The sequence below is a fragment of the Sciurus carolinensis genome, chromosome 16, assembly GCF_902686445.1.
Source record: "Sciurus carolinensis chromosome 16, mSciCar1.2, whole genome shotgun sequence".
NCBI lineage: Eukaryota > Metazoa > Chordata > Mammalia > Rodentia > Sciuridae > Sciurus > Sciurus carolinensis.
Genome location: NC_062228.1, coordinates 29782118 through 29807036, shown reverse-complemented (window position 1 = coordinate 29807036; position 24919 = coordinate 29782118). Strand labels below are relative to the sequence as shown.

At 37.6% G+C, this 24919-nt stretch overlaps 1 protein-coding gene across 4 annotated transcripts in view; it reads left to right on the top strand.

Annotated features, from left to right (window-relative positions):
- Nucleotides 1-24919, top strand: part of Fto (FTO alpha-ketoglutarate dependent dioxygenase) — a 379184-nt gene that overhangs the window by 162324 nt on the left and 191941 nt on the right. For all 4 annotated transcript variants that reach the window (XM_047528062.1, XM_047528060.1, XM_047528058.1 and 1 more), the window contains exons 5-7: nucleotides 6698-6777; nucleotides 13287-13430; nucleotides 20731-20850. In XM_047528062.1, coding sequence (XP_047384018.1) covers nucleotides 6698-6777; nucleotides 13287-13430; nucleotides 20731-20850 — 344 coding nt within the window. The remainder of the gene's footprint in view (nucleotides 1-6697; nucleotides 6778-13286; nucleotides 13431-20730; nucleotides 20851-24919) is intronic.

Sequence of the window (24919 nt, the reverse complement as noted above, 5' to 3'; positions counted from 1 at the left end):
TGTTACTATTTTCCGTTCATTGTCCTTGTTCTTCATTTTCTTTTTGTATTCCACTTTTTCTGCCAATTGTGGTTTTGAGAATTTTATTTCTTTTTTCTTTTTTTTTATTATCTTTTTTTTATTGTAAACAAATGGGATACATGTTGTTTCTCTGTTTGTACATGGCGTAAAGGCATACCATTTGTGTAATCATAAATTTACATAGGGTAATGTTATTTGATTCATTCGGTTATTTTTTCCCTTCCCCCGGTTTTGAGAATTTTATATTACATAATTCTATTTTCTTTCCTTTCTTACCATATTAATAATACTTCTTTTTTATATTTTTAAAATAGTGCCCTATAGTTTGAAATATTTGCTTATAACTAATCCAAATATTATTTCAAATAACACTATGCCACATCACAGATTGTGCAAATACATTAAAATAACAAAGTATTCCTAATTCCTTTCTTTGATCATTTGCATTGTGGCTATCATTTATTAACTTATACATAAACGTTCATAGGCATGTATGTATGCATATATAATTGAATAGATATAACTTTCATTGTTAACAAATTTTTATCCAGTAGAGCAATTAATGATAAAAAAGACAGTTTTTATTTTACTTTTACATCTTTCTTCTCTAATGCTCTTTCCTTATGTAGACCTCCATTTCTGACCTGTATCATTTTCCTTCTTACAGACTTTTTTTAACATTTTTTGGTAGTAAGTCTACTGGCAATGGTTTCCTCAATTTGCGTTTGTCTGGGGTCTTTATTTCTTCTTCAGTTTTGAAGGATAATTTTACAGGATACATAATTCTAGGTTGCTTCTTTTTGTTTTTAATCACCACTAAGTATTTCACTTTATGCTGCTTTTTTTCTTTTGATTTTGTCTTTGTTCTGTTTGAGGCAGGGTCTTGCTATGTTGCCTAGGCTGGTCTCCAACTCCTGTGCTTTTAAGCAGTTCTTCTGCCTCAGTCTCCTTAGTAGCTGGGGCTCCAGGTGTGCCTTGCTGCACCCAGCTCACTTTCCACTCTTCTTGTGTGTTGTGCATGGTTTCTGAAGAGAAATCAGATGTAATTTTTATCTTTGTTCTCTGTTGGATAAATTATTTTCCTCTCTGGTTTTGTCAAGATTTTATCTTTGATTTTCTTCAGTTTGAATAATGCCTTAGGTACATGGCATTATTATTATTGTTGTTACCATTACTGGTGTTTGCTTGGAGTTTTCTGAGCTTCTGGATCTGTGGTTTGGCATCTAATGTTAATTTGTGGAAAGTGTTACAATTATTGTTTTCTATTTTCTTCTATTCCTTCCTGTATTTTCCTTCTGGTATTCCCACTGTACATACATTACACTTTTTGTAATTGCCCCATTGTTCTTGGATATTCTGTTCCATTATTTTTTAAATTTTCAGTCTGTTTTTGATTTTCAGTTTTGGAAGTTTCTATTAACATATCCTCTAGCTCAGAGATCTTTCCTCTGCCATGTCCTATTTGCTAATGAGCCCATCAAAGGCATTCTTCATTTCTGTTACAATGTTTTTGATCTCTAGCATTTCTTTTTGATTCTTGGAATTTCCATCCCCTTGCTTACATTATCCATCTGTTCTTGCATGTTGTCTACTTTGTCCTTTAGATCCCTTAGCATATTAATCATAGTTTTAAAAATTCATGATCTGATAATTCTAACATTCCTGTCATAGCTGACTCTGGTTCTTATTTTTGCTCAGTTTATTCAAGCTGTGCTTTTTGCCTTTCAGAATGCCTTATAAATTTTTCTTGATGGGCAGACATGATATACTGGATAAAATGGAATTGTAGTAAATAGGCCTGTAGTAATGTCATGGTGTGGTATGTGGGGAAGGGAAACAGTATGTGCTATTATGATTATTTCTTGGTCTTTTAGTGATTCTGTACTTCTGAACTGTGAAATTTTACAAATGATTCTCATTTTTCTTCCCGTTTTTAATTGGGACAGGATTCCAAGTGGAAGATCAGGTTATATATTTTCCTTCCTCCATGTAGAAAGCTAGTTGGAGCTGAAGTTGGGTATTTCCATCTTCCCACATGGAAAACTAGAGTTGGCTGGATTAGGCAATTTTCCTCCCCCAGATCAGTTGGAATCTGATAAACCCTAATAAGTTAGGTTCTGGTAAAACAGGTTCTCTTGACTGCAGGACTTATGAAGAAGAGCAGAATGTTCTGGTATATTTCAGCATGGTTAATTTCCTCTCCTGGTATGGAAACAAGAAGAGATTTTTCTCAGATTCACTGTGGGAACTTAGAACTTCTGGAGATAAAACTCACAAATGCATAGGGCCTCCTGTCTCTGGGTCCACTGGATTTTTTTTTAACTCTCAATTTGTCCTCATTGAATCTTAGCAATTCAGTGATTATAGTGTAGGTTTCCCTACTCTGGTACTGGTTCCCACAGATATTTCTGCTTATTGGTTTTTACTCTGTGAAGTTGTGATTTTCTATTTCTGGCCTGTCTTCTGCCATATTTTGGGGCAGCAGTTTGTCTTATGATCTCACTTCTCTAATGAATTTTAGAAGAGTTGTTGATTTTTCAGTTTGTTTTCTTACTTGTCAGGCTGGAGTGATATCTTTCAAGTTCCATATATGTCAGATCAGAAGCAGGGAAGTCCTGGTAATATTTAAATTTGCTTTATTGAAGTTTAATGTAAATGATTCACATGTAGTGATATCTGCCAATTTGAACTATCTAAGCCAGGCATGGTTGTGCACCCCTGTAATCCCAGTGCCTTGGGAGACTGAGACAGGAGGATCACAAGTTCAAAATGAGCTTTAGCAACGGCGAGGCTAAGCAACTCAGTGAGACCCTGCCTCTAAATAAAATACAAACTAGGGCTGGGGATGTGGCTCAGTCGTAGAGTGCCCCTGAGTTCAATCCCTGGTACCAAAAACCAAAAAACAAAAACATCACCATCACCAAAAACCCCTAATACAATATGATTAGTTGTTTTGTGATATGATTTGTCTTTAAATACGTCCAGATTAATGTAAATAAATCAGTCATAATATAGAAAATACCTAACGTGCCCAGAAAGTTCCCATGTCCCTTTGCCATCAGTTCCCTCTCCTGGCCTTTCCTGACACCTAACTCACCTACTGATCTGTGTTCTACCATTGTGACATTTTTTTTTTTTTTTAAGACTGTCTTAGAAACAGAATCATGTTGATCATGTTGTATGTAATCACAGATTTTCTCTTGTTCTAGAAGTTTTTTGATTTGGCCTCTTACATTTGGATTTATGAATAATTTTGAGTGACTAAGATACTTCTTGTATAAAATGGTTTGTGAGATTCTCCTGCTGTTTTCTGGAAGAATTAGGGTAGATCTGGTATTATTTTTTCTTAAGTGCTTGTTAAAATTCAATAGTGAAGTCATCTTGCTCTGAAATTTTCTTTGTGGGAAGATTTTTTAACTACAAATTCTGTTTCTTTAATAAGATGTAGAACTGTTCTCATCAGGCAGTCCTATGAGTTGTAGCATGTTTGATTCTTGGCCTTTACTCACAAGATGCCAGTAGCAGCCCTAGTCTTCTCAGTTGTTATTACAGAAATATTTCTCTATACGTTGCCAAAGTTCCTTTGGGGACTACGGGGGAGGTGGTAGTGACAAAATTGTTTGAGAACTACTACTCTTAGGTTTACACTATATATCTTTAACTTACCACAATGTACCTTCAAATGTTAGTAAACTGTAGTTTAACAATCTTAAAATAGCAGACTTTCATTTCTTCTCTCCTTTGTGCAATTTACATGTATTTTACTTCTAGTTTATGTTTTATCCTCACAATACATTGTTGTTATTTGGGTTTTAAGCAATAATTTATCTTTAATGCTATTTTTTATTTATGATACTTTTTATTCTTTGGACGGATACAGATGTTCCTTTTATTTTGCCTGAAGAAATAATTATTTTTTTAAATAGTTTTTATAATACTAGTGTACTGAAAATAAATTACTTCAGCTTTTTTCTGAAGTTTTTATTTCACTTTCATTTTGGACAGGTATTTTCACTTGGGATACAATTCTAGATTGACATTTGTTTTCTTTGAGTACTTTAAATGTGTCATCAGATTGTCTTCTGTGTTTTAAGTCCACAGATAGTAAGTCTGTAATCATTCTAGTCTTTTCCCCTCTAGATATAATATGTACCTTTTTTTATCGTTTGTTTAACATTTTTCTTTATCACCGATCAGAGTTTGGTTATGATATACATTAGTTTGGTCTTCTTTAAATTTTGCTTCAAGTTTTCTGAGCCTCTTGATTCTTGTGTTTTCATCAGATTTGGAATTTTTTTTGGATATCACTTTTTCAAAACAAATATTTTTAGTCATTTTCTCTCCTTCAGGACTCATTTTACATTTTAATTTACGCTGAATGCTTCATATTGTTCTATAGGTCTTTTAGATCTAAAGTTCTTTTAGATCAAAATCTAAAGTTCTTTTAGATTTTGGTACTCTCTCTGTTTCTTAATTTTGGATAGTTGGTGATTTTGTGTGTTCTAGTTCACTGATCTTTTCTTATGCAGTGTCTAAATTTCTCTTAAACTCATTCAGCAGGATTTTTATTTCAGATACTATACATTTAATCTTCAGGAGCTTCATTATATACATGTATATATATGAAAACATATTTATATGCAGAAGATATGTTTATATCTTATGAACTTGTGTGTTTGTCTTTTTTTCCTTTACTCTTTTCCTTTTTTTCAGTATATGTTGTTCTTATTTTCTAGTGGCATAAGATAACTTATTGTGCAATTGATGCCATCTTAGTGAAAATCTCTATTTCTTTTTTAAATTTTTTTTTATTTGTTGATGAACCTTTATTTTTATTTATTTATATGCTGTGCCGAGAATCAAACCCAGTGTCTCACACATGCTAGGCAAGTGCTCTACCACTGACCCACAACCCCAGTCCCTCTATTTCTTTTTGTAAGTGGATTGAATCCACTAAATTTAAACTTTTACTGGTCAGTAACAGGGTGCCAGCTGTATTTTGGCAAATAGTGGTTTCAGGTGGGGATTGAGAAATTTGCCCTTCGTCTATTTTAATATAACCAGCAAGGTTTGAGAAGGTTGAGAATGCTGAGAATGATTTTTTTATAATCTAAAAAAATTTGTTATTGGTGCATTACGTATAATCATACTTAACAGTGGGATTCTTTGTAACATAACCTATAACATGCACTTAACATAATTTAATCAGTTTAGTTCCCCACAACCTCCTGTTTCCCTCTTCACCTCTCTTGCTTTCAGTGGTTGCTAGCACGTTGTATTTGTTGGGCACCTGATTTTGTTGAATTCTTTTAAACACCGCTGAAATTTTCCTGTGAGTGAGTTGGATCCTTCTAAAGACCAGGAAACCCTCCTGCAGATCTCTGCTTTCTCTCTCTCTCTGTGCATGTTCTTCTATTCTAGTGTTCTCCCTTAACAAATTTGCTGCTTCGGTCTTCTTAAACTCTGATCTCTGACCTTTCAGCTGACTTCCTGAACTTCCCTACTCTGGCTTTGAAACTATCCATGCAGTAAGTCAGAGCAGTCGTAGGTCTGACCTGTTCTGTTTCTTTTCTCCCTGGGATCATGTCTTGTCCTGTTTTCTAGAGGCAGAAACATTTGATTCATATTTTTGCTTTCTTTTGTAGTTATTTAAGGCAGAGTTTGTAAGCACTGTCCCTGTTACTCTACAATATGTAAATGGAATGAAAGTCCTTTGGTTGTTATTCTGCTTTTCCTCTCAATTTTAGAGGTCATATGAATAGACTTTGCTGACATGTGTGGGGCCTGGTTTCCAAGTCTTATCTTTGTTGTTATCTTGCTAAGAGGCCTGTGTTGAGGACTTCAGAGGTCATATGTTGTTGGAGAACATACTATTCAACTCTCTTCTTTGTAATAGAGGAAGTAATGCCCTAAGGAGAGATGTTACAGATTTTGCCAGATGCTTTGCCTTAGTTCCCAGAATATGCAACAACTTGGCCATTGATTTTTCTCCCACTGATTGTGGTTTTAAGGAGTATTCTTCAGCTGATGAATTTACCACCTATTCCATTCTTGAGTCATGAATACATAGGCTTGAATTCTATTCTGAGAACCAAACATGGCAACATGCTGAGTTGGTTGGTTTGTTGCCTGGAAAATTATTAAGGCAAAATTGATACTTTGATTATAGAGAGAAAGAGGCAGATTTCATATGTTCACTTCCAAATAATAGAAAATAATTAATTATTCTGGCTTATTCTGAAGATATGGCTAAACCTAGATCTGTCATATGACGGAGAAAGCAGCTTTGTCCATAAATAGTAACCTTTGTCATGGGTGAGCCTCGTAAGACCACATGTAAGTAGGGTGACCATTTGTCATGTTTGCAGAGGAGAGTCCTGTTTTATACTTGTTAACATCTCTTTCCGTTCTTGAAGTATCCTGTTTTGGATTATGAATATATAATATATGTACAGGTATCACACATGTATGTATGATCATATGTATATATGCTATATATGCGTCGTCCTAGTTATAAGGAACAGTTTAAGAATACAAGGCTAAATATTCATTCCTTGGTTACTGTTATTCCTTAAATGATGTACTCACAATTTACTTTGTGTTCAGTTAAATAGTAGAAAGTGTATACTAACTAGTAAACATGTTTTAAAAAGAATTTTTGGTATTTTTCCCGCAGATGATCTCAATGCCACCCACCAACACTGTGTTTTGGCTGGTTCACAACCTCGGTTTAGTTCCACCCACCGAGTGGCAGAGGTAAGTGTAAATAAAAATGTGATTCACACTTAATTGGATGTGACAGAAGTGGTTGAGTGAGCAATTTATCACAGAGCTTTGGAAGAATATTTGATAGAAAAATTGTTTCCATCTAACTTGACTTTAGTCTCTGTTTACTTGCCTTTTTAGCTTTGGGATATATTGGATGCAGGCTTAAAGTGTTTTCACAGCATGGGATAAGTATGTTTTGCTTCTTGGGGTTATGTTTCTTGGAGAAGGCAAATGCCATTGGCAGGTGTTGCTAGTTCAAGATTTTCTTAGTTGGTAGTATCTTTCAAGGTCAAGGGGAGGAGATGGACCAGAGTAAATGGAGTGAATTTATGTGCTTGTGCATGTGATAGTGGTGACTGGGTTCAGATGGTTGAGAATTTACATTTCCCTTAACTATTTGGTTAAACAAATATAAATTTAGGAGAAACTTATAGTGGTGCCAAGGAATTTCTGAGTTCCCCAGATATATTCATAGCCCAGACTTTATTGCTTAATTCTGCCATCCCTTGGCAATGGCTGCTGGTTAGATGATCAGACTTGTTCAGAATGGAAAGTTAAGTGATGAGGAAAATCCTTAGTAGTCACTCTATCCAGAGAGCAGGGGAATAATCATAAAAGGATTAGAAGCTGACCTCCCACCTAAGCTTGTTGCCTGTGCTTGGCTTTATGGCTTGACTTTTCAGGGAACTATGGAACAAGGGTGACAAAGTTGGGCAGAAGGCATTGAACATGTAGGGATGAAGGGATGTAGGAGATTTTAGGATAGTTAATGGGATCAGCTAGGACCAAGGTGAGACTCTTAGGATGGGATGGGGGAAATACTGAGTGGCTATGGTTAGAGTGGATCCCAGGGTTCCAAAGGGAGGGGCAGAGAAGGCTGACTCCGGCCCCTGACCAGATTGAGAAAGGTCTTGGAGAGCAGATTAGGTGTTTCAGTTTATGTTGGCTGGCAGTTGCAGCCTATTGATTACTTTTTATTGATATATCTGTAATAACTTTAGGAAGATGAAAATGATGGGGACATCTCTTAAAACCTGTCAGGGTCTGAACTGTGGTAGTGGCAGCAGTGAAAAAGAGAAATGCCCATGAATAAAGGAGGAGACCTAGTGTGAGACTTGGCAACTGACTGTCTGAAATGGCTAGAGGGAAATAAGAATGGACTACTGCAGTGACACCCAGGGACAGGGGGTGCCTAGACATGTGGGGAATAATTGGTTGAGTTTTGAACAGGCTGAGTTGGATCTGCCAAGTGGAAAGGTCCAGCAGACAAATGGAAATGTGGAAGTAAACTTGGGAGAGAACAAGAAGCTTTTCACTCCCGACCCTCTGCCATAAATACACACACAGAGACGCTCCTGCAAAGAGCCCTTTGGCATAGTTTGGAAAGTACCCCGACCCCAGCCTTGATGCCTTTGTTCCCATGGACCAATTTCATACTATCATTAGTTACTTTCAAAATATCCTGAGACTTAGCTTTTTCAGATTAATCATGGCTATGTTTGTATCTTCTAATTTTAGACCAAATTTTAGTACTAATTAAATAAAGAGGGGAAAGTATATAGTGATTCTGTTGGGAGAAAAACATCACCCTAAATCTAAATCCTATGATTTTTATATTCCCTGCCTTTTAGTTCAAGCTAGATGATATTTTACTAATCAGACATGTGTAATGTGAATTATATGAATATCTTGGTTTCTGTATTAGCAGTCAGAAAACCAGCCTGTGGGCCAGAGGGCTACTTTAGTAAATAAAGTTTTATTGGATACAGCCACATTCATTTGTTTACATATTGTTCATGAATATTATTTACATATTGTTACATATTGTTTCATATTATACAATGGCAGAGCTGAGTAGCTACAATACAGACTTTGTGGCCTACCAGCCTAAATGTTTATTGTTTAGTCTTTTAAGAAAAAGTATGGCCAAGCACAGTGGCACTCACTCCATCGTCCCAGCAGTTTGGGAGGCTGATGCAGGAGAATTGCAAATTCAAGACCAGCCTGGGCAAATTAGTGAGATCCTGTCCAAAACAAAAAATTAAAAAGGACTGGGAATGTTGTGGAATGCCCATGGGTTCAATCTCTTAATACCAAAGGAGCGGAGAAATTGTGCTCACCTCTATTACAGACGATCCTTTATAAACAGGCTTTAAAACTCACCTTAAAACTAAAAGTATTTTTTTTTAAATCACTGTTTTAGGTTCTTATTTCTACCTAAATATTACTATCAAAAGTAAAAAATACTAGTATTTGGTGCTGGTAAAATTACAAGTGAAATGGATATGTTCATATTCTGGTAGCTTTTCTGATTGGTTTACTTTTTGTGAAGCTATATGGGAATATGTGTTGGACATCATAAGAATATTCATGTCTTGAGCTTACTTCAGTAACATGAAATCAGAATGATACAGAGAAGATTAGCATGGAACAAAACAAAATATTCATATCTTTGATCTCATAACACTATTTTTGGGAATCAAACATAGGAAATATTTAAGTAGAATTAGATCTCTAAAGAGGTTTATCCAGCATGACCAGAACTAGTGAAAATGGACAGATCCTTAGTTAATTAAATTGTTGAAATTCACCTTAATTAATAACATTGCAAATGGGAATTTTGAATACCTGTGTTAAACAGTGAGAAATAAGGTGCACATTAGTATGTCTACATTGATTTCAGCCATTTATGGACAAAGAACCACAATAACAAAAGGGCTAAGGTGGTGGGAATGATTTTATCTTATTTAAAAATGTTTATTTTATTTAAATTATTGTTTCTAATATTAGAAAAAGGAAAAGGGATCCCCCCCCCCAGTGTTGAAGTTACACTTTTGTTTTCCTCATTAGAAGAGGGGAAAAATTCACACACCTTTATTACCCTCCCTGAGTCTACAAATGTCCTCTCCTTACATATTTACATTATGTCTTATCTGTGCCAAACAAAATCATTTGCTGTTTTCTGTGTATTCACAATATGTAGAAAACAGATTGTCTTCTTTTCCTAAATTAATCTATTATTTATATAATCCATTAATAATGTATTTAATACAACTATGCATAATAACTGAATCCATAAATCAAATGTTATACAAAGATAGCTATTCATTTGATGTATTCCTCAGAGTTATTCAACTTTTTTTTTAATGTTTTTGAACTGCCTGTTTTCTTTCTTTTATTTTTACTGGCATATAATAATCATACAGAATAGGGGTTTCATTGTGGCATGGTTACACGTGCACATAACATAATTCGGTCAGGTTCACTCCCCCGTACCTCTTCTTTTCCTCCTCTTCTCAATCCCCTTTCTCTTCCCTGCTGGTCTCTCTTCTGTTTTCATGAAAGTAGATCGTCTACAGGAATGGTATTCTGAAATTCAGTTTTGTTCGTCAGAGAAGAAATCTGTTCTGGTTGTATATGAGTAGATTATTTCTTTTGACTCTTGACCTTAATTTGACTTTAGTTTTTTTCTATTTGAGTCAGAATATGCTTGGGATTCAACACAGAATGTCTCTTTTTAAATTTAAATTTTATATGTAATTATTTTTTGAGTAGGTACTCAAATGGGTCAAAATTCAAAAGTTACCTAAAGTTATGGCAGTTAAAGTCTCTTTTCATCAAGTCAACTAGCTCCCCTTCCCCAAAACAACCAATGTTATCAGATGTTTGTTGTCTTTTTTGTGTTTTAATTAATAAAACATGCACGCGCGCGCGCACACACGCACACCCACACACACACACACACACACACAAATGGCAGCCCACCCTGTCCAGCATTCTGTTCTTTTTGTTGTGTTTCAAAAACCTCCTGTATGAGTAATGATTTACTCATTAACATGTAATTCTTATCTTGATGTAGGTAAGGCTTTTTACGTAGGACACCAAAAGCATAAATAGCCCAGGAAAAAAATAGAAAAATTGAATTGTATGAAAGTTTAAAATTTTTGTGCTTCAGAGTACATCAAGAAAGTGAAAAGACTACCCATAGAAAAAGAGAAAATATTTGAAGACCATATATCTTGTAAGGTACTTATAGTTAGCATATATAAAGAATTCTTAAAACTCAGCAATTAAAAAGGAGAATACTGTTTAAAATGGTGAACTATCTAGATAGGCATGTCCTAAGGTATACAAATGGCCAAATAAGCATGTGAAAAATGCGCATCATTAGTCATTGGAGAAATGTGAATAGAAACCATGATGAGATATCCCTTCACCCCCTGTAGGATGACTGTGGCAAAAAATATATTAACAATCAAGAGGAACCTCATGCACTACTGGAAGGTTAAATACAAAGTTTACCCTAAGGCCCAGAAATTCCATGCCTAGATTGATATCCAAGAGAAATGAAAACTTGTCCATGAATGTTCATGGTAGCTTGGTTCATAATAGCCAAAAAGTGGACACAGCCCAGAGTTTCACCCCTTAATGAATGGATAAACAAATGTGGCCCATCCATACAATCAGGTATTATTTAGCAATACAAAGGAATAAAATACTGATACTCACAGCAACATGGATGAACCACGGAAACATGCCAAATATAAGAAGCCAGACGTAAAGATCACAATATTATATGATTTTGCTTATTTGAAATGTCCTGTATAGGAATATATATGGACCTAGTTGCCTAGGGCTGGAAAGTTTGGTAGAAATAGAAGAGAGTGACTACTAAACAGCATAGGGTTTCATTTTGATGTAATAAAATTATTCTAAAACTAATCGTAACATTCAAAGGAGATCAGTAGAGGAAAGGGACTAGGGAATGGGAGGGAGGGAGTGCTGGGAAGTGATATTGGCTAAATTATAATGGTATACTATATGCATCTGTAAATATAAAGCAATAAATCCCATCATTATATACAACTATAATGCACTAATAAAATATGTGGAAAGAGAAAGAACAAAATTAATTGTAGTGATGGTCACACTACTCTGTGAACATGTTTTAAAATTGAATCGTATGCTTCAAATAGTTGTATTTTATATATGTGAATATATAAAATTTTATATATGTGAGTTGTATTTCACAATCATATATATGAATTATATTTCTGTAAAGTTGTGGCAAAAAAAAAAAAAAAAGAATGAAAACCCAGTAACCTCTCCAGGTCTGATCATAAGTTCTTTATACCAAGTAAAACTCTTTGTACCCAGGGGGAAGAAATTTCCTCCCCCCTCCTTTTTTATTGGGGGGGTTGCAAATAAGTTTATATTATAGTTCATTTCACTGGTTCCCTTTTGATGGAAAATTTAGATCATTTCCAATCTTTGGCTATGATAAATGGCCATGCAGTTCATAACCCCTTATGTAGGTCACCGTATACTCGGGCAAGTGAAGGTAGAAGTCGCCGTGGGATAAGAGTGAGTGGTAATTCACCTCTATTCTTTGTTTTTTCTTTGTAGCAAATTGGAACTGCCTGCCCTTGGTGCTCTCAGCACTCTGGGGTCATCATATTAAAATACATATTAGTCAAGCTTCTGTTTTTTTGGCTCTGAAACTTTTTCCCAGGCTTGTCCATGTCATATTATTTAAAATGGCAGTAACTGTGCAGAGAATATTTATACCAGAAGATTAGCCTTCAAGGTTATTTCCAAGGGTTCAGTTTAAATTATAAATACAAAAATAAAAATATTTGGGGGATACATTTCCCTCATTGTGTCTAACAGATATATATAGCTTGCTTTCTGTCATTGTAGGAAATCCTTTCATTATTGAAACAAATGGATGCATGCTCCATCTGCATCCTCTTCTTTTCTGACATATGATCCTTCAAAGGAGTTTGTCCGTTTGACCTCTGTTTTGTTCCATTAGACTCAGGGATGAACTCATTGTCTGTATCCTTGCTGATACCCAAGTACTAAGTTCTGCCTTTGAATGTGCTTTGAGGATATGAACCACGTATTCTCCTTTATTTGAATCTGTTCTGCTAAGGACCTCAACTGCTTAGTATATGGTTTTGGTAGAAAGGGAAATAAAGTCCTTTGCCTTGTATTTATAAGTTCAATTTTTTTCCTGCCATAACTATTCTATTTCATGTTTTTGAATCAGTTTTACAGTCTGGCTACCTTTCTTTCCCATTGTTAGATTCATGACACTTGAGATAAAATCAATGTCGTTGACTTCTTGATTAAGTAGTTATTTGTTCAATAATTATTGCTTTTATCCCACATTTAGGACTCACTTCTAGATGCTATGGTACATGTAGAAAAAATATGTGTATACAGAAGTTCTTAGTCTCAGGGTACTTACTGCTTGGTTAGAGAGAGGAGACCCACGTAATAAAAGAAAACCTGTAAACTGAGTGGCCTGGGCAAGGCCATGCTGGCAGCATGGGACCCTGTGAGCAGGTCACTGTATTAACTCTTGAGTGAAGGATTATGGGGATGACAGATGAATGCACAGAAAAGAGACAGATACGAACAGTTCTAGGAAGAGTGCCATGGTAAACGTGAACTTCTCTCATAAATCTTCATTGCTTGTTCTGTCTTGGCAGTGCTCGACGGGAACCTTGGATTATATTTTACAGCGCTGCCAGGTGGCTTTGCAGAATATCCGTGAAGACATGGACAATGGTGATGTCTCTTTGAAATCCTTTGAACCTGCAGTTTTGAAACAAGGGGAAGAAATTCACAATGAGGTGAGCACTTTTAGGAGTCTGAGATGCAAACTAACTTGCAAACTAACAAGTTAATCTGCCACGATTTCATGCTGTTATAAGACAGCAGACTCTGGAGTCAGAGGTGAATGTACAGGTTATTACAACAGTGGCAGTCCTTTTCGTGCTAGTTCTTTGTCTTTGGGCAAAATCCAATAGACGGGGTCGCTTCTAAGCCACAGTCATTTATCCCCACAGTGTGGGGGCTGGGGAGTCCCAGATCAAGGTACTGGCAGTTTTGGTGTCTGAGGATGGTCCCATCTCACTGTGTCTTTATATGGTACAAGGGACAAACAAGTTCCCTTGATCATGTTTTGTAGGGGCCCTATATGCATTCATGAGAACTCAGCCCCCCTGAGTTTTCACCTCCCCAAGGGCCACCTCTTAATACCATCACCTTGGGGGTTAGGATTTCAATGTCAGAATTCCAGGGGGGACAGCAGCATTTAGACTACAGCGTTCTCTAAGCCTCTTATTTCCATAGCATGATGCATAGTGGGCCGGATAATATGTATACTGGGAGGAGCTGCATTGTAAGAGAGTAAGGTCCCACTAAGGGAACCTGCCTTTCTTCTGGTGGGTAGTAAGCAGGCTTGCTCTTAGCTCCGGATGAAGATAGTGTCTCACTTGCCAAGCCTGTGAGCAGACCTGCCCCCTGTTCTCAAGGGAGAAGCTGTCCTTCTCTTCCAAGGCCGTTCACCATACCAGCATTCTAGCAATGAGCGTCTGAAACGCAGGGCAGTCAGTGACTTGCTTACACACATGCAGAAGTACAAGAGACCCTGCCCATCAAGGAGTGCAGTAGCTCTAGGAGCAAGTGACCATGCCTTGCCTTTCATTTATGAAATTAGATGCATTTATGAAATTAGCCCATCAGACCCTCAGGTCTTGATTGCATGAGTTAATGTTTTATCAATTTACTATTCTTGTTCATGTTTTTGTAACTTTTGCTTTATCTTTGGCTTATATATATTGTTAACTATTTAGTAGTTTTCTTTAAGCCAACTAATTTTTTTTGCATTGTTCTCCCAATGTTTATTTATTTATTTATTTTTACAGACTGCATTTTGATTCATTGTACACAGATGGGGTACAACTTTTCATTTCCATGATTGTACACAATATAGATTCACACCATTTGTGTAATCATACATTACATAGGGTAATACTGTCTGTCTCAGTCCACTATCTGTCCTTCCCACACCCCCTCCCACCCCATTTCCCTCTACACAATCCAAAGTTCCTCCATTCTTCTCTTACCCCCTGCTCACCCCCCAAGTTATATATCACCATCCACTTATCAGAGAAAACATTCAGCTTTGTTTTTTTGGTATTGGCTTATTTCACATAACATGGTATTCTCCAACTCCATCCATTTACTGGTGAATGTCATAATTTTATTCTTTTTTATGGCTGAATAGTATTCTTCCGTGTATATATACCACAGCTTTTTTATCCATTCATCAATTGAAGGGCATCTGGGTTGGTTCCACAATCTAGCTATTGTGAATTGAGCAGCTATAAACATTGATGTGTAAGCCAACTAACTTTTTACAAAAAGTATGTTAACGGAAAATGTTTATTGCTGCTTTAAGTGGAAATCCAGCATAACTAGTCAAAAAAGTAGCAAAAACCAAAAAATCCATTGAAAAAAGAGTGATATTATTATATTCTAGTAGGTACCTTTGCCTAGAGAAGGCTCTGAACCTAAGGTCTCCTTTCTTCAGTTAAGAAAGGAGATCAGTGGCAACAGTTACATGATTTCATAAATTAAGAAAAAATTATTTAATTCTACACTCTAAATGAGTGAATTTTCTTATGGGTAAATTATGCCTTAAAAAAAAAAAAACTGTGTTCATGGAGTAGTTGGATAGTTCGAGTGGAGGGAGTGGCTTCCAGTAGGAGATGAGGTCACAGAGATAGTATCAAGCGACTGAGGAACAGCAGATTGTAAAGGTCCTTGGACGACCCTAAAAGGTCAGGGACTTTCCTTTATACTGGAGGAAAGTGAGGAGTCATTGGAGGGTTTGGAACAGAGGATAAACAGTGTCTGTGCCCACGCTGACATTTATCTTTTTAATATCCTAAAAATTTTGTGAAACACTGTCAAAATTTCCAGAACCAAAGTCGAAGAAATTCTGCCTTCGAGGGAAATAGTAACCACTTGCAATGGGAAGCTCACTTTCTTTTCTTCATTGTGCCTAATAAGTGTCCTACTTTCCCTACCATCAGTCCTGGCTGGAGACATTGCTGATAGCTAGAATTGCAGAAAAGATGCACATTTATGGGACTGATGGCCTCACTGAATTATATCTGGAAGTCAAGTCTTGTCTTTTTCCATTGTAAAAATTTCCAGTGTAAAAATTCTAATCTGGTCTCCAAAGACCTCACAATTTTAGGAGTCAGATTAGCAGATTGGGTGCTGTCTTTAACAGGCATGTAGGCTATTTTGTTTTGCTCTCCTTTCTCATCTCTGTGATGTTTTGTTATCATCAGTGGACAAGGAAAATCTGTAAAATCACACTGTTTATCTCACAGTAGAATATAGACTAATCTGAATCCATCTGCTTCAGAAAGTGACTGGCTGTTTTTGACATTGTATATGTTAGGGAGGTGGGCACAGATGTATCAGGAACCTTAGTCCCTTGGGACTAGCCTGGGATTAAATGGAAAGAGACCTTGAATCTAAGCATCATGTGTGCCAGTCTGTACTACCCCTGCCCTCCATCTTTCATTCTTCAAGGTCATCTCCTTCCTAAAGAATAGATCCCACATGTCAGGGTACTTTGGCAGATACTGTTCTTTTGCTATACAGATTGGCCTGGGATTGAGCACTTGCATGCTTACTCTGTACTATGTTCTGATGTGAAATGAAAGCACAAATGTCCATAATAGTTACCCAGTTTCTTCTTATTTGCTTTTCTCTTTCTTCAAAGCCACGAACCTTTGCTGGACTAATAATAGGGTAAGAAGCCCATGATTTTAAATGCTGTGTGCTTTCAGGCTGTCTGGCTTTAAGAGCAGCTTGTTTTCCTTGTCTAGGATGGTTTCTAACTAAGCAATTTGGGAAGTGTAGGTCCAGGAACTGAGTACGTTTTAGATATTTTTTTTCTACTTTAAGATGCTTGGGAAAGATCCATGTTCATTTATAAGCATGATCTTCCTCAGTGTTATTAAATTGTCTGTTCTCGTTCTTAAAAACAGTAAAATGTGGAATCAATCCTTTCTAGTAGATTTCTCCTGGGAGAATATCCTGCTTGGTGGCCTTGTTTGGTTCTTGTTTTCTTCTGGTCAGACCTGCGTCTTCCTTACAGCCGTTGTGCCAGGGTCTTTATAGGGTACTCTTTGTAGATGGCGCCTTAGCATCTCTCCTTGGCCTAGTTTCTTTCTCAGTGAAATAACTTATTTCACTTGTTACAGTGAGACATCGGCCCTAAGGGTCATGTTCACATATCTCATGAGAGAACGACAGTCAACGGTCTAAACAAGTGTGGTAGAAGAAAGGTGGTGGTATTTGCTCACCTGTAGGCGCGCTAGAGATTATTTACGACTGTATGGGTTGCAGCTGGCATCCGGAAACTATGATTTTAGAGTCTGACTTTATTCCCCAAGTGTCTGGTGGCAGAGATTCAGGCAGGTGATGGATCCTGTTTCTTTCTGTGGGTATTTCTGGGGAAAGCTTTTCTTGGTTGATCTCTTTCTTGACTGTTCACGGAGAAGGCAGGTACAGGTAAGTGGGCTATGCTGGGGTCACAGCTCTGAGCCTTCATCTACGGGGAACATGTTTTCATTTTTCTCTGGAGATGTAGAAGCCCTTCAAGATTCTGCATGGCCTCTTGACCGTCAGTCTTCTTTCTGACGCCTGTAAGCTTTGATTTCCTTCGTATTTTAATTGCTCAAAAGAGTAGATAATAGGGACTCTTCACTGACTGTGTGTCAGAAACGAGGGAGTTTGGTTTATGAGCATAAAGAAGACCGAACCTGAGAAGCCGTCTCCTCCTGTTCTCGTCTGCAGGAGCCGCATCACCCACGGGTGTTTCTCGGCCTCCAGTCCATGTTTGTTGGCCCTCTGACAACTTGTCTCTTATTTCCGCTCTGTTAGCTCAGCTCCTTGGGGGGACTGCACTCTGGAGGAGGGCTGAAGACCCTGCCCCTTCATGGTTAGAAACGTTCACGAGTCAGTCAATATGGTTAGCTTTGATTTTTTTTTCTTAGTCTAAAATGATAAGGTTTCCACTGTATTCTCAGTCCTGACCCCTGACCCTCTGCTTTTGTGTGAAGTCCACCCTACCGCTTTCCTTTCCATCCCAGAGTTTAGGGGGACACTGGGCTCAAACGCAGGGCCTTAGCATGCGAGGCAGTCCCAGTCCCCACTCCCCACCATTTTTTTTTTAAACTCAAACTCCGAATCAACTGGAAATATTTTTTGCTTCTTTATATGATTTTAAGAAAAAAAAAAAAAAAAAAAGCAATAACTTCTCTTGGCAGTGGGGGATCTGGTGAGAGTGGCATTCAATTAAAATCCTGTAATATTTTTTTACCCACAACATTGAAGTGAAAAAGTCAGGTTGTGGACTTGAATAAAACGCATGCCATGGATTCACTGTCCACAAAGATCGTGTCTCAGTCCTTCAAATCGTGAATAAAACTCCATTGGGAGTAGGTCCTCAGTGTTGAATTCTGTCATCGGCCTTAGTGGGAAGGGGTGAATCAGAGTTGACATCAATGTTGAAACTTCTCCCGCTCAGAAAATTTCATCAGCTTGTGCGATACTTGCCGACGATAAGTTCTAGGGCTTGGGCCTTGTTTAGTTTGTGTTCTTTGCATCTAGCAAGATCCTGACATGTTCATTATGAACCCATTTAGTCCTCACCACAGACCTGTGCGGTTGTTTATGTAATTATCCCTACTTTGCAGATGGCACAGGTAGTCTGTAGTGGAGCCCAGCCGGGAACTGACTCTAGAGCCCTTCCTTGTTCTTAACCATGACAGTATCTGCCTCAGAAAACAGCTGGGTAAACGAGAGGAAGATGAAGGGGCAGGCCTTTTTCTTCACTCTCTTGTCTAGTGGCGGAGAGGCCTGATAGGCCCTTCTCCTTGCTTCCAAGTTTTAATTCATCAACTAATTACATGTGACAATATGTTTGATTTCCTGGGATACTGTGGTTGCCAAGGTCTGTCCTCTTCAGTGGAAATAACCAGCCCAAAGGCTGGAAGCCCTCGGCAGCTCTCCCTACACAGGGGCTTGGTATGTTGCTGACAGGCCTTTCTGATAGTGTGAACAAATTTCATGTGAAACTCTTTAAAAAGAGCTCATTTTTCTCCTTGTAATAAATGTTGTTAAACTTGTATCTTCACTGAAGTTGAACTATGTTTATGTTCTTTCTCCTTTCAAAGCACTCAAGTTCACTCTGTTAACCACTGTCTTTCAATGCCACACATTAGGTGTAGCAACTGTTGTCTTAATATTGAATACAGTCCTTTTTTGTTTTGTTTAAACAGCTTTAACTGAAATCAGTCCTACATATCAAACAAACATTTAGTTAATGTAAACTAAAACCTTTTCATATGCCTTGGTGTTCTCTGGTTACTCATTTGAGCCATTTTTGCCATTGTTCAACCTTCACAAGTTGCTTTTGTTTGCCTCATGCAAGTTCAATGTGGATAAATAAACAAAAAAAAATTCTTTGTGGTAACAGGCGACAATTGTAATGGCTGGGCACCTGTACATGGAACACAATCACCGTAGCAAAACCAGACAATCCTGCACAAAACTGTGATTGCTGCACATTTCTTTAGAGAGCAGAGGTAGAAATATTTTAGATTACATGGTTTTGTACTTTGATGGTACAATTTGATTTTCAAGATGAAGGTAGGTGCTAGGAGACTTGGAGAATGGACCAGAAATGATTCTTGAGCTTCCAAAGTGTTACCCAGCCTCTCACCTATATATGTTGGATTATTTCAGTTGTAAGGGAAAGAATAGTGAACCTGAATTGGCTTACATCTTTAGGAATGGCTTGATCAAGGGTCAGTTGATGTTACCAGGACCTGGTTTTTCTCTTTTCATCTTGTAGCCATCTCCTACTGTGCTGACTCAAACCCACCCATTTCTTTTGAAGGCAGGATGACTATAGAGTCTTCTTCCTATATCTTCTGATAGTTCTGATTGGACACGTAATTATTCTTCCCAAATCCAATTCTGTGACTAGAGAACTGGGGTGAACTAATTGGCTTAGACTTGGGTTGCCGGTTCTACCCCTAGTGTTGGTGCCAGAGCTCTACCTAGATCACATGGACTGAGACTGGGGAAGGGATGGTGGTGGATTACCAAAGGATAGCAAGGTCCTGCTGGATTAGAAGGAAGAATGCGAAGGTGGCCAACAATAAAGTTCACTGTAGTAGGTTCATCGGAGGGGACATAAATTTTTGGTATCTTTGACATTCTTTACCTGTTGCCCATTAGCCCTTATTGAGTTGACAACTGACAATTTGAATGGCTTTCTAGGTTTAACATATCCCTCTGTAGTTAATTAAAAAAAAATTTTTTTTTAGTTGTAGGTAGATACAATGCTTTTTATTTTTATTTATTTATTTTTTTAATGTGGTGTAGAGGATTGAACCAAGGGCCTCACATGTGCTAGGAAAGTGCTCTACCACTGAGCTACAGCCCCAGCCCCCTAGATAGTTAATTTTGTACTGTTTGGTTATATGGGCTGAGATTACCACCAATTTCTACTAGCCCATAGGAAAGCTCTCTATTTAAATCTAAGAAACTTACAATTGACACCGCTAAGATGTGCCTGTGTCTTTAATAAACATGTTTTAGCAAGAACATTTCATTTTGATTATGTCTTTCCTGTTCACAGTACAGATTGCTTATACTTTAGCATCTCAGTATTTGTTGTTGATTGACTTATGGTTTCCTCATTGTAAGTATGTGACTAATAAATTTATTAGTATTAGATAAATACTAACAGATAAATTAATATTAGTATTTGTTAAATACCAAGTATCCTCAGTATCTAACTAACAGATGTGATTGAAAAGCCCTCTCTGGCCTGAGCTGAGCTGTGGTCCTGAGGGGACTTCAGCTTTAAGACTGCTCTCTTCTTGGCTTTGGAGAAACACTCTGGAGATACCAGGTTATATTGGGAATGGCTAGGCTGAGCTTTTCTCACATTTTCTCACCATATGGCTTTTAAGTGACCAGAGGAAGTCACTGTCCTTGTTTGTCCATCATAAGGACATTGTAACTGCCACTTCTCTTTCTGGTCCACAGGTCGAGTTTGAGTGGCTGAGACAGTTTTGGTTTCAAGGCAGTCGATACAAAAAGTGCACCGACTGGTGGTGCGAACCCATGGCGAACCTGGAAGGGCAGTGGAAGAAGATGGAGAACGTGGTAAGTGGCGTGGTCTGGACCGCGTGGCCTTGAATTCCGTGCATATCCCGAGCTCTCTAATTTGCATAGGCGAGTGCCTATCTAATCATTCCAAGTCATTGAGTTAGATTATTCTTGGTGAGATAATGGGACAGCCAGGATTTTGTTCATACAACCTTAGCTCGGTGAAGTATGTTCTCCATCGAAGGCGCTGCGCCAGGTATGTGCTTGGAAGCAGTGACAACAGTTCGCATCTGAAGTCCGTCTGCGTTTTTAACATCAGGCACTGTTCTAAGGGTTCTCCCCAGACCAACTTTAAAAATGCTCACAACGTCAGGTGGCGTAGAAACCGTTATGAGCCTTAACTTATAGCTGTGAAAACTGAGGCTCAGAGAATTGCCTCTCAAGGTCCCTGGGTAAGTGGCAGAGCAAGATCGAAGCCCAGGCAGGCTGGCTACAGAGCTGGTGCTCCTAGCCACTGTGATCCAAGTGTTTAACAGGAGAGAGACATAGAATGTCATTAGGTATTACATTAGCAAAAATGAGATTCTATAATAGAGTTTATAAAACTAAACCACAGCCCAGACAAGGGAGTGTTAAATTCTGGCCACTGGAGCTAGGACTGTTTGGAAACTACAGATGTGACTTTTGGGAACCTTGGATGGGGAGGAGAGGAATGGGGTAGGGCACTGGGGAGGAGCATTAGACTTCTGGAACTGTAGGAAGGAGATCAGAAATGAAGAAGTGAGCAAGGAGTACAGGGCGTGGTAGGAAACAGCTGGAAGGCAAGTTGAAGCCCCTTAATTAAGTCTTCATTTAAATAGCTCTAATAATAGCAGACACTTGGATGGTACTTGCTAAGTATCAGACACTACCTCCGTGTTTCTCTATAGCTTATTTAACCTATAAGACAACCACATACATAAGGTAGGTATTATTTTCTTCCACTTGTACGCACGAGGAGACTAAAGCCCAATGGGCTTAAATAACTTTCCCAGGGCCCCATGGCTAATAGGTGGGTGGGCTGGGATTTGAACTGAAGAAGGCTGGCTCTAAGGTCTTTGCCCTTCACTGTCTTCACTGTTCTGCTCCAAACAGTTGAATTCGAAATGTAGTGGAAAAGTGATAAAAGCCTGCTAAATTCTGGACAGAGTACCACTGCACGAAATTTATAATGTGCTGAAAATAACAAACTAATCTGCAGAAATGGATAGCCATTGCTAATCCCTATTTTAATTTCTTCCTGCTTTATTGAAGTAGGATTGACCTGAAAAAGCTGTGCATATTCAATGTAAACAACCTGATAAGTTTGGAGATAAATATATCCATGAAACTGTCATCATGATCCATGCTATAAATCTCTCCATCCCCACCGAATTTCCTCCACCTTCTTGATTATTGTTAGTGTCGTGATAAGAACAGTTAAGAGACTCTACCCAAATCTCTATTTTATAATAATGAAAATATCAAGTCGCAACCCTGAAAGCCCCAGTTTGAAAGATCGGGTCAGAATCCAAAAGGCCCTGCCTTCTATACATCTCTTCAAGTCTTTAAACCATGACTTTTTTATGGATCTGCGTCTGGGGAAGGAATGTTATAATTCTTCTTTTAGTATATTAATAATATCACAAAAAATTATTTCTCCAAAGACCTGAATCAGTGCAATACTGAGTTGGAGGTGATGAAAGTTCCTTACCTTCATTTCCGTAGTTAGTTCTGTTTCTAAATGAAGCCTGGCTAAGGACGTGCCCTCTTTATGGGACGTATGCAGCTTCAGTTTCAGGGAATCTCCTTTTTAAAACTCCCATTGTATAATTCGGATTTCATCTATTTACGTATGAGTTTAAATTATCTTTACCAGGGTTGGAGTTGTAGCTCAATTATAGAGTGCTTGCCTAGCATGGATGGGACCCTGAGTTTGATCCTTTGTACCACATAAAAATAAATAAATAAAATAAAGGTACTATGTCTATCAACAACTAAAAAAAAATTGTAAAAAGAATAAAAGATAAAAAAATATATCTTTACCTGCTAAGCCTTAATTCTAACACATCAGCTTGATTTCGAAGTTGTAATTTGAAAATGTTAAGAGTAAGAAAACAAGAGAGGAACTCACTGATTTTGTCAAAATAATTTTTTAGATTATTTTTGTTTGTTAGGTAAAATCTTTGATCTTTGATCATACCAGTGATGTTCACTATAAATTCATTTAAAAGATATATGTGTGTGTAAAAAATATATATACATATATAGGATGTATGTGTGTGTGTGTGTATTTGGTGGTGCTGGTATATTAGTTAGAAGAAGTATCTTCTATTTATTTTATAGCTCTCATGTAAAAAATGCTAAAAGAAATAGCAACCCTGGGGATTTTCCAGAGCTAGTTTCCTTTCAGTTGGTGTGGCATTCCTAAGTGTGCTGCAGGAAATCAATGGCCTGGTGCCTCTTCTCTGCAAGCCTCAGGATGATCATTATCAGCAAAGTGAAGGTTTGGGCCAAGATAAAAGGGATAGTCCTTCTAAATTAAATTTAAGCACTGCTTCAAGCCTTTCAAAATGACTTTTAACAAATTCATAATAATTTATTTTTGCTATTGGAAGAGACAGAAGAGAATAATCATTGGAAAGGTCTAGGGCTCTGTGGCTCTTTTAGTGCACTGCCATCTGGTATTTGTTGTACTGGGGTGGAATTGGCCCTAGCTGGTTAGATTCCTACTCTCTGTCAGCCCACCTCCTTTTTTTTTTTTTCTTTCCTGTTGCAAGCAGTAGGGGGCAATGTTGAGCTGCCATTTTGAGGCCCCCAAGATGCTGGCCTTTCAGGAAAACGCATACAAATGTACCATTAACTGTCAAGAATTATCCCTGTTGCTTCAAGTTAGCTGTAATCTCCAAGATTCCATAACACAGGAAATCAGTTGTGGGTTAACAAATTCAACAGCAATTTAACATAAAAAGTGCAGTGTTTGGTGCACATTTGGATTCTATAGAATTAGACTTAATCTAAACGGCATTTCTGAATGTACTCACTTTGCTTCCAGGGAATATACTACTTAAAATTATTATCATTTTAGACAAATAATTCTTTGTTATCTTTATGCTCTTTTTGAATTGTAAAATCCATGTGTGTGTTGTGGAAAAATTTCTTTAATCAATGCATTTTGTCTGTTCTGCAACATAACATCGATCTCTTTTGGTGAGAAAATAAAATAAAAAACCTCAGGCAATGTGTGCTTTACTTTTCCCCCTTTGCTTATGAGTAAAGCAACCTTTGACGGCCCTTGTACCAGGGAAGAGACTTATGTTGTAATTTCTTTCTGTCTTTGTATTCTCTTTTTCGCTTTGTGGTTGGGAGGTGTAGTCTCAGGAAGGATATAGAAGAATGGAAAATGAGCTTTGAAATAGCTTTTCTTCCATTAATGGTAATTGCTTCACATGTCATAACCAGTCACATATTTCAAAAAGTTTAGTCAGCTGTCTCTAAAACTCCCCCAGCCTCTACTTCCCATTCCTTGCCCCAGCAAGCACCACTTTTATCGCACTATTTATTCATGCCATTTCTCTCCCGTAGGATAGTTTTACTCTGTGCATGCTCTTGTGATGTAAATGTTAAACCTTACATTTGAATGACATTCTGATAAAATATCACTTTCCCTGAATATTACCTCATGAATTTATGAGCCATTAAGCCCAAAGCTACGTAACCCTTCCTTACAACCCAGGAATTCAGCCGAGCCTTTACCCCCATCTTTGTGCCCCACGCAAGAAGTGTTAGAACACTCTCACGCTATTCAAATATTTGTATTTTATTTTATTTTTGAGCCAACCTACTACCTCCCACCCAAGATTATTGTATTATGAAGAGACTCTTCAGGATAAGAGAGAGTTACCATTTGAAAGAAACTGTATAAGCTTTGCTTTCTGGGTAAAGAGGAATATGAAAAGCTGAAATCTCCTGTGAGGTGAGGAAGTCTTGCTGTAGCCAGAGATTCAATGGATAGGCCATTTGTCTCTCAGGGTCTGGTATCGCTCTTTGCAAAACTGACATTTATTTTACCTATAAAAATGTTTTAACACTATCAAATTCACAGTGA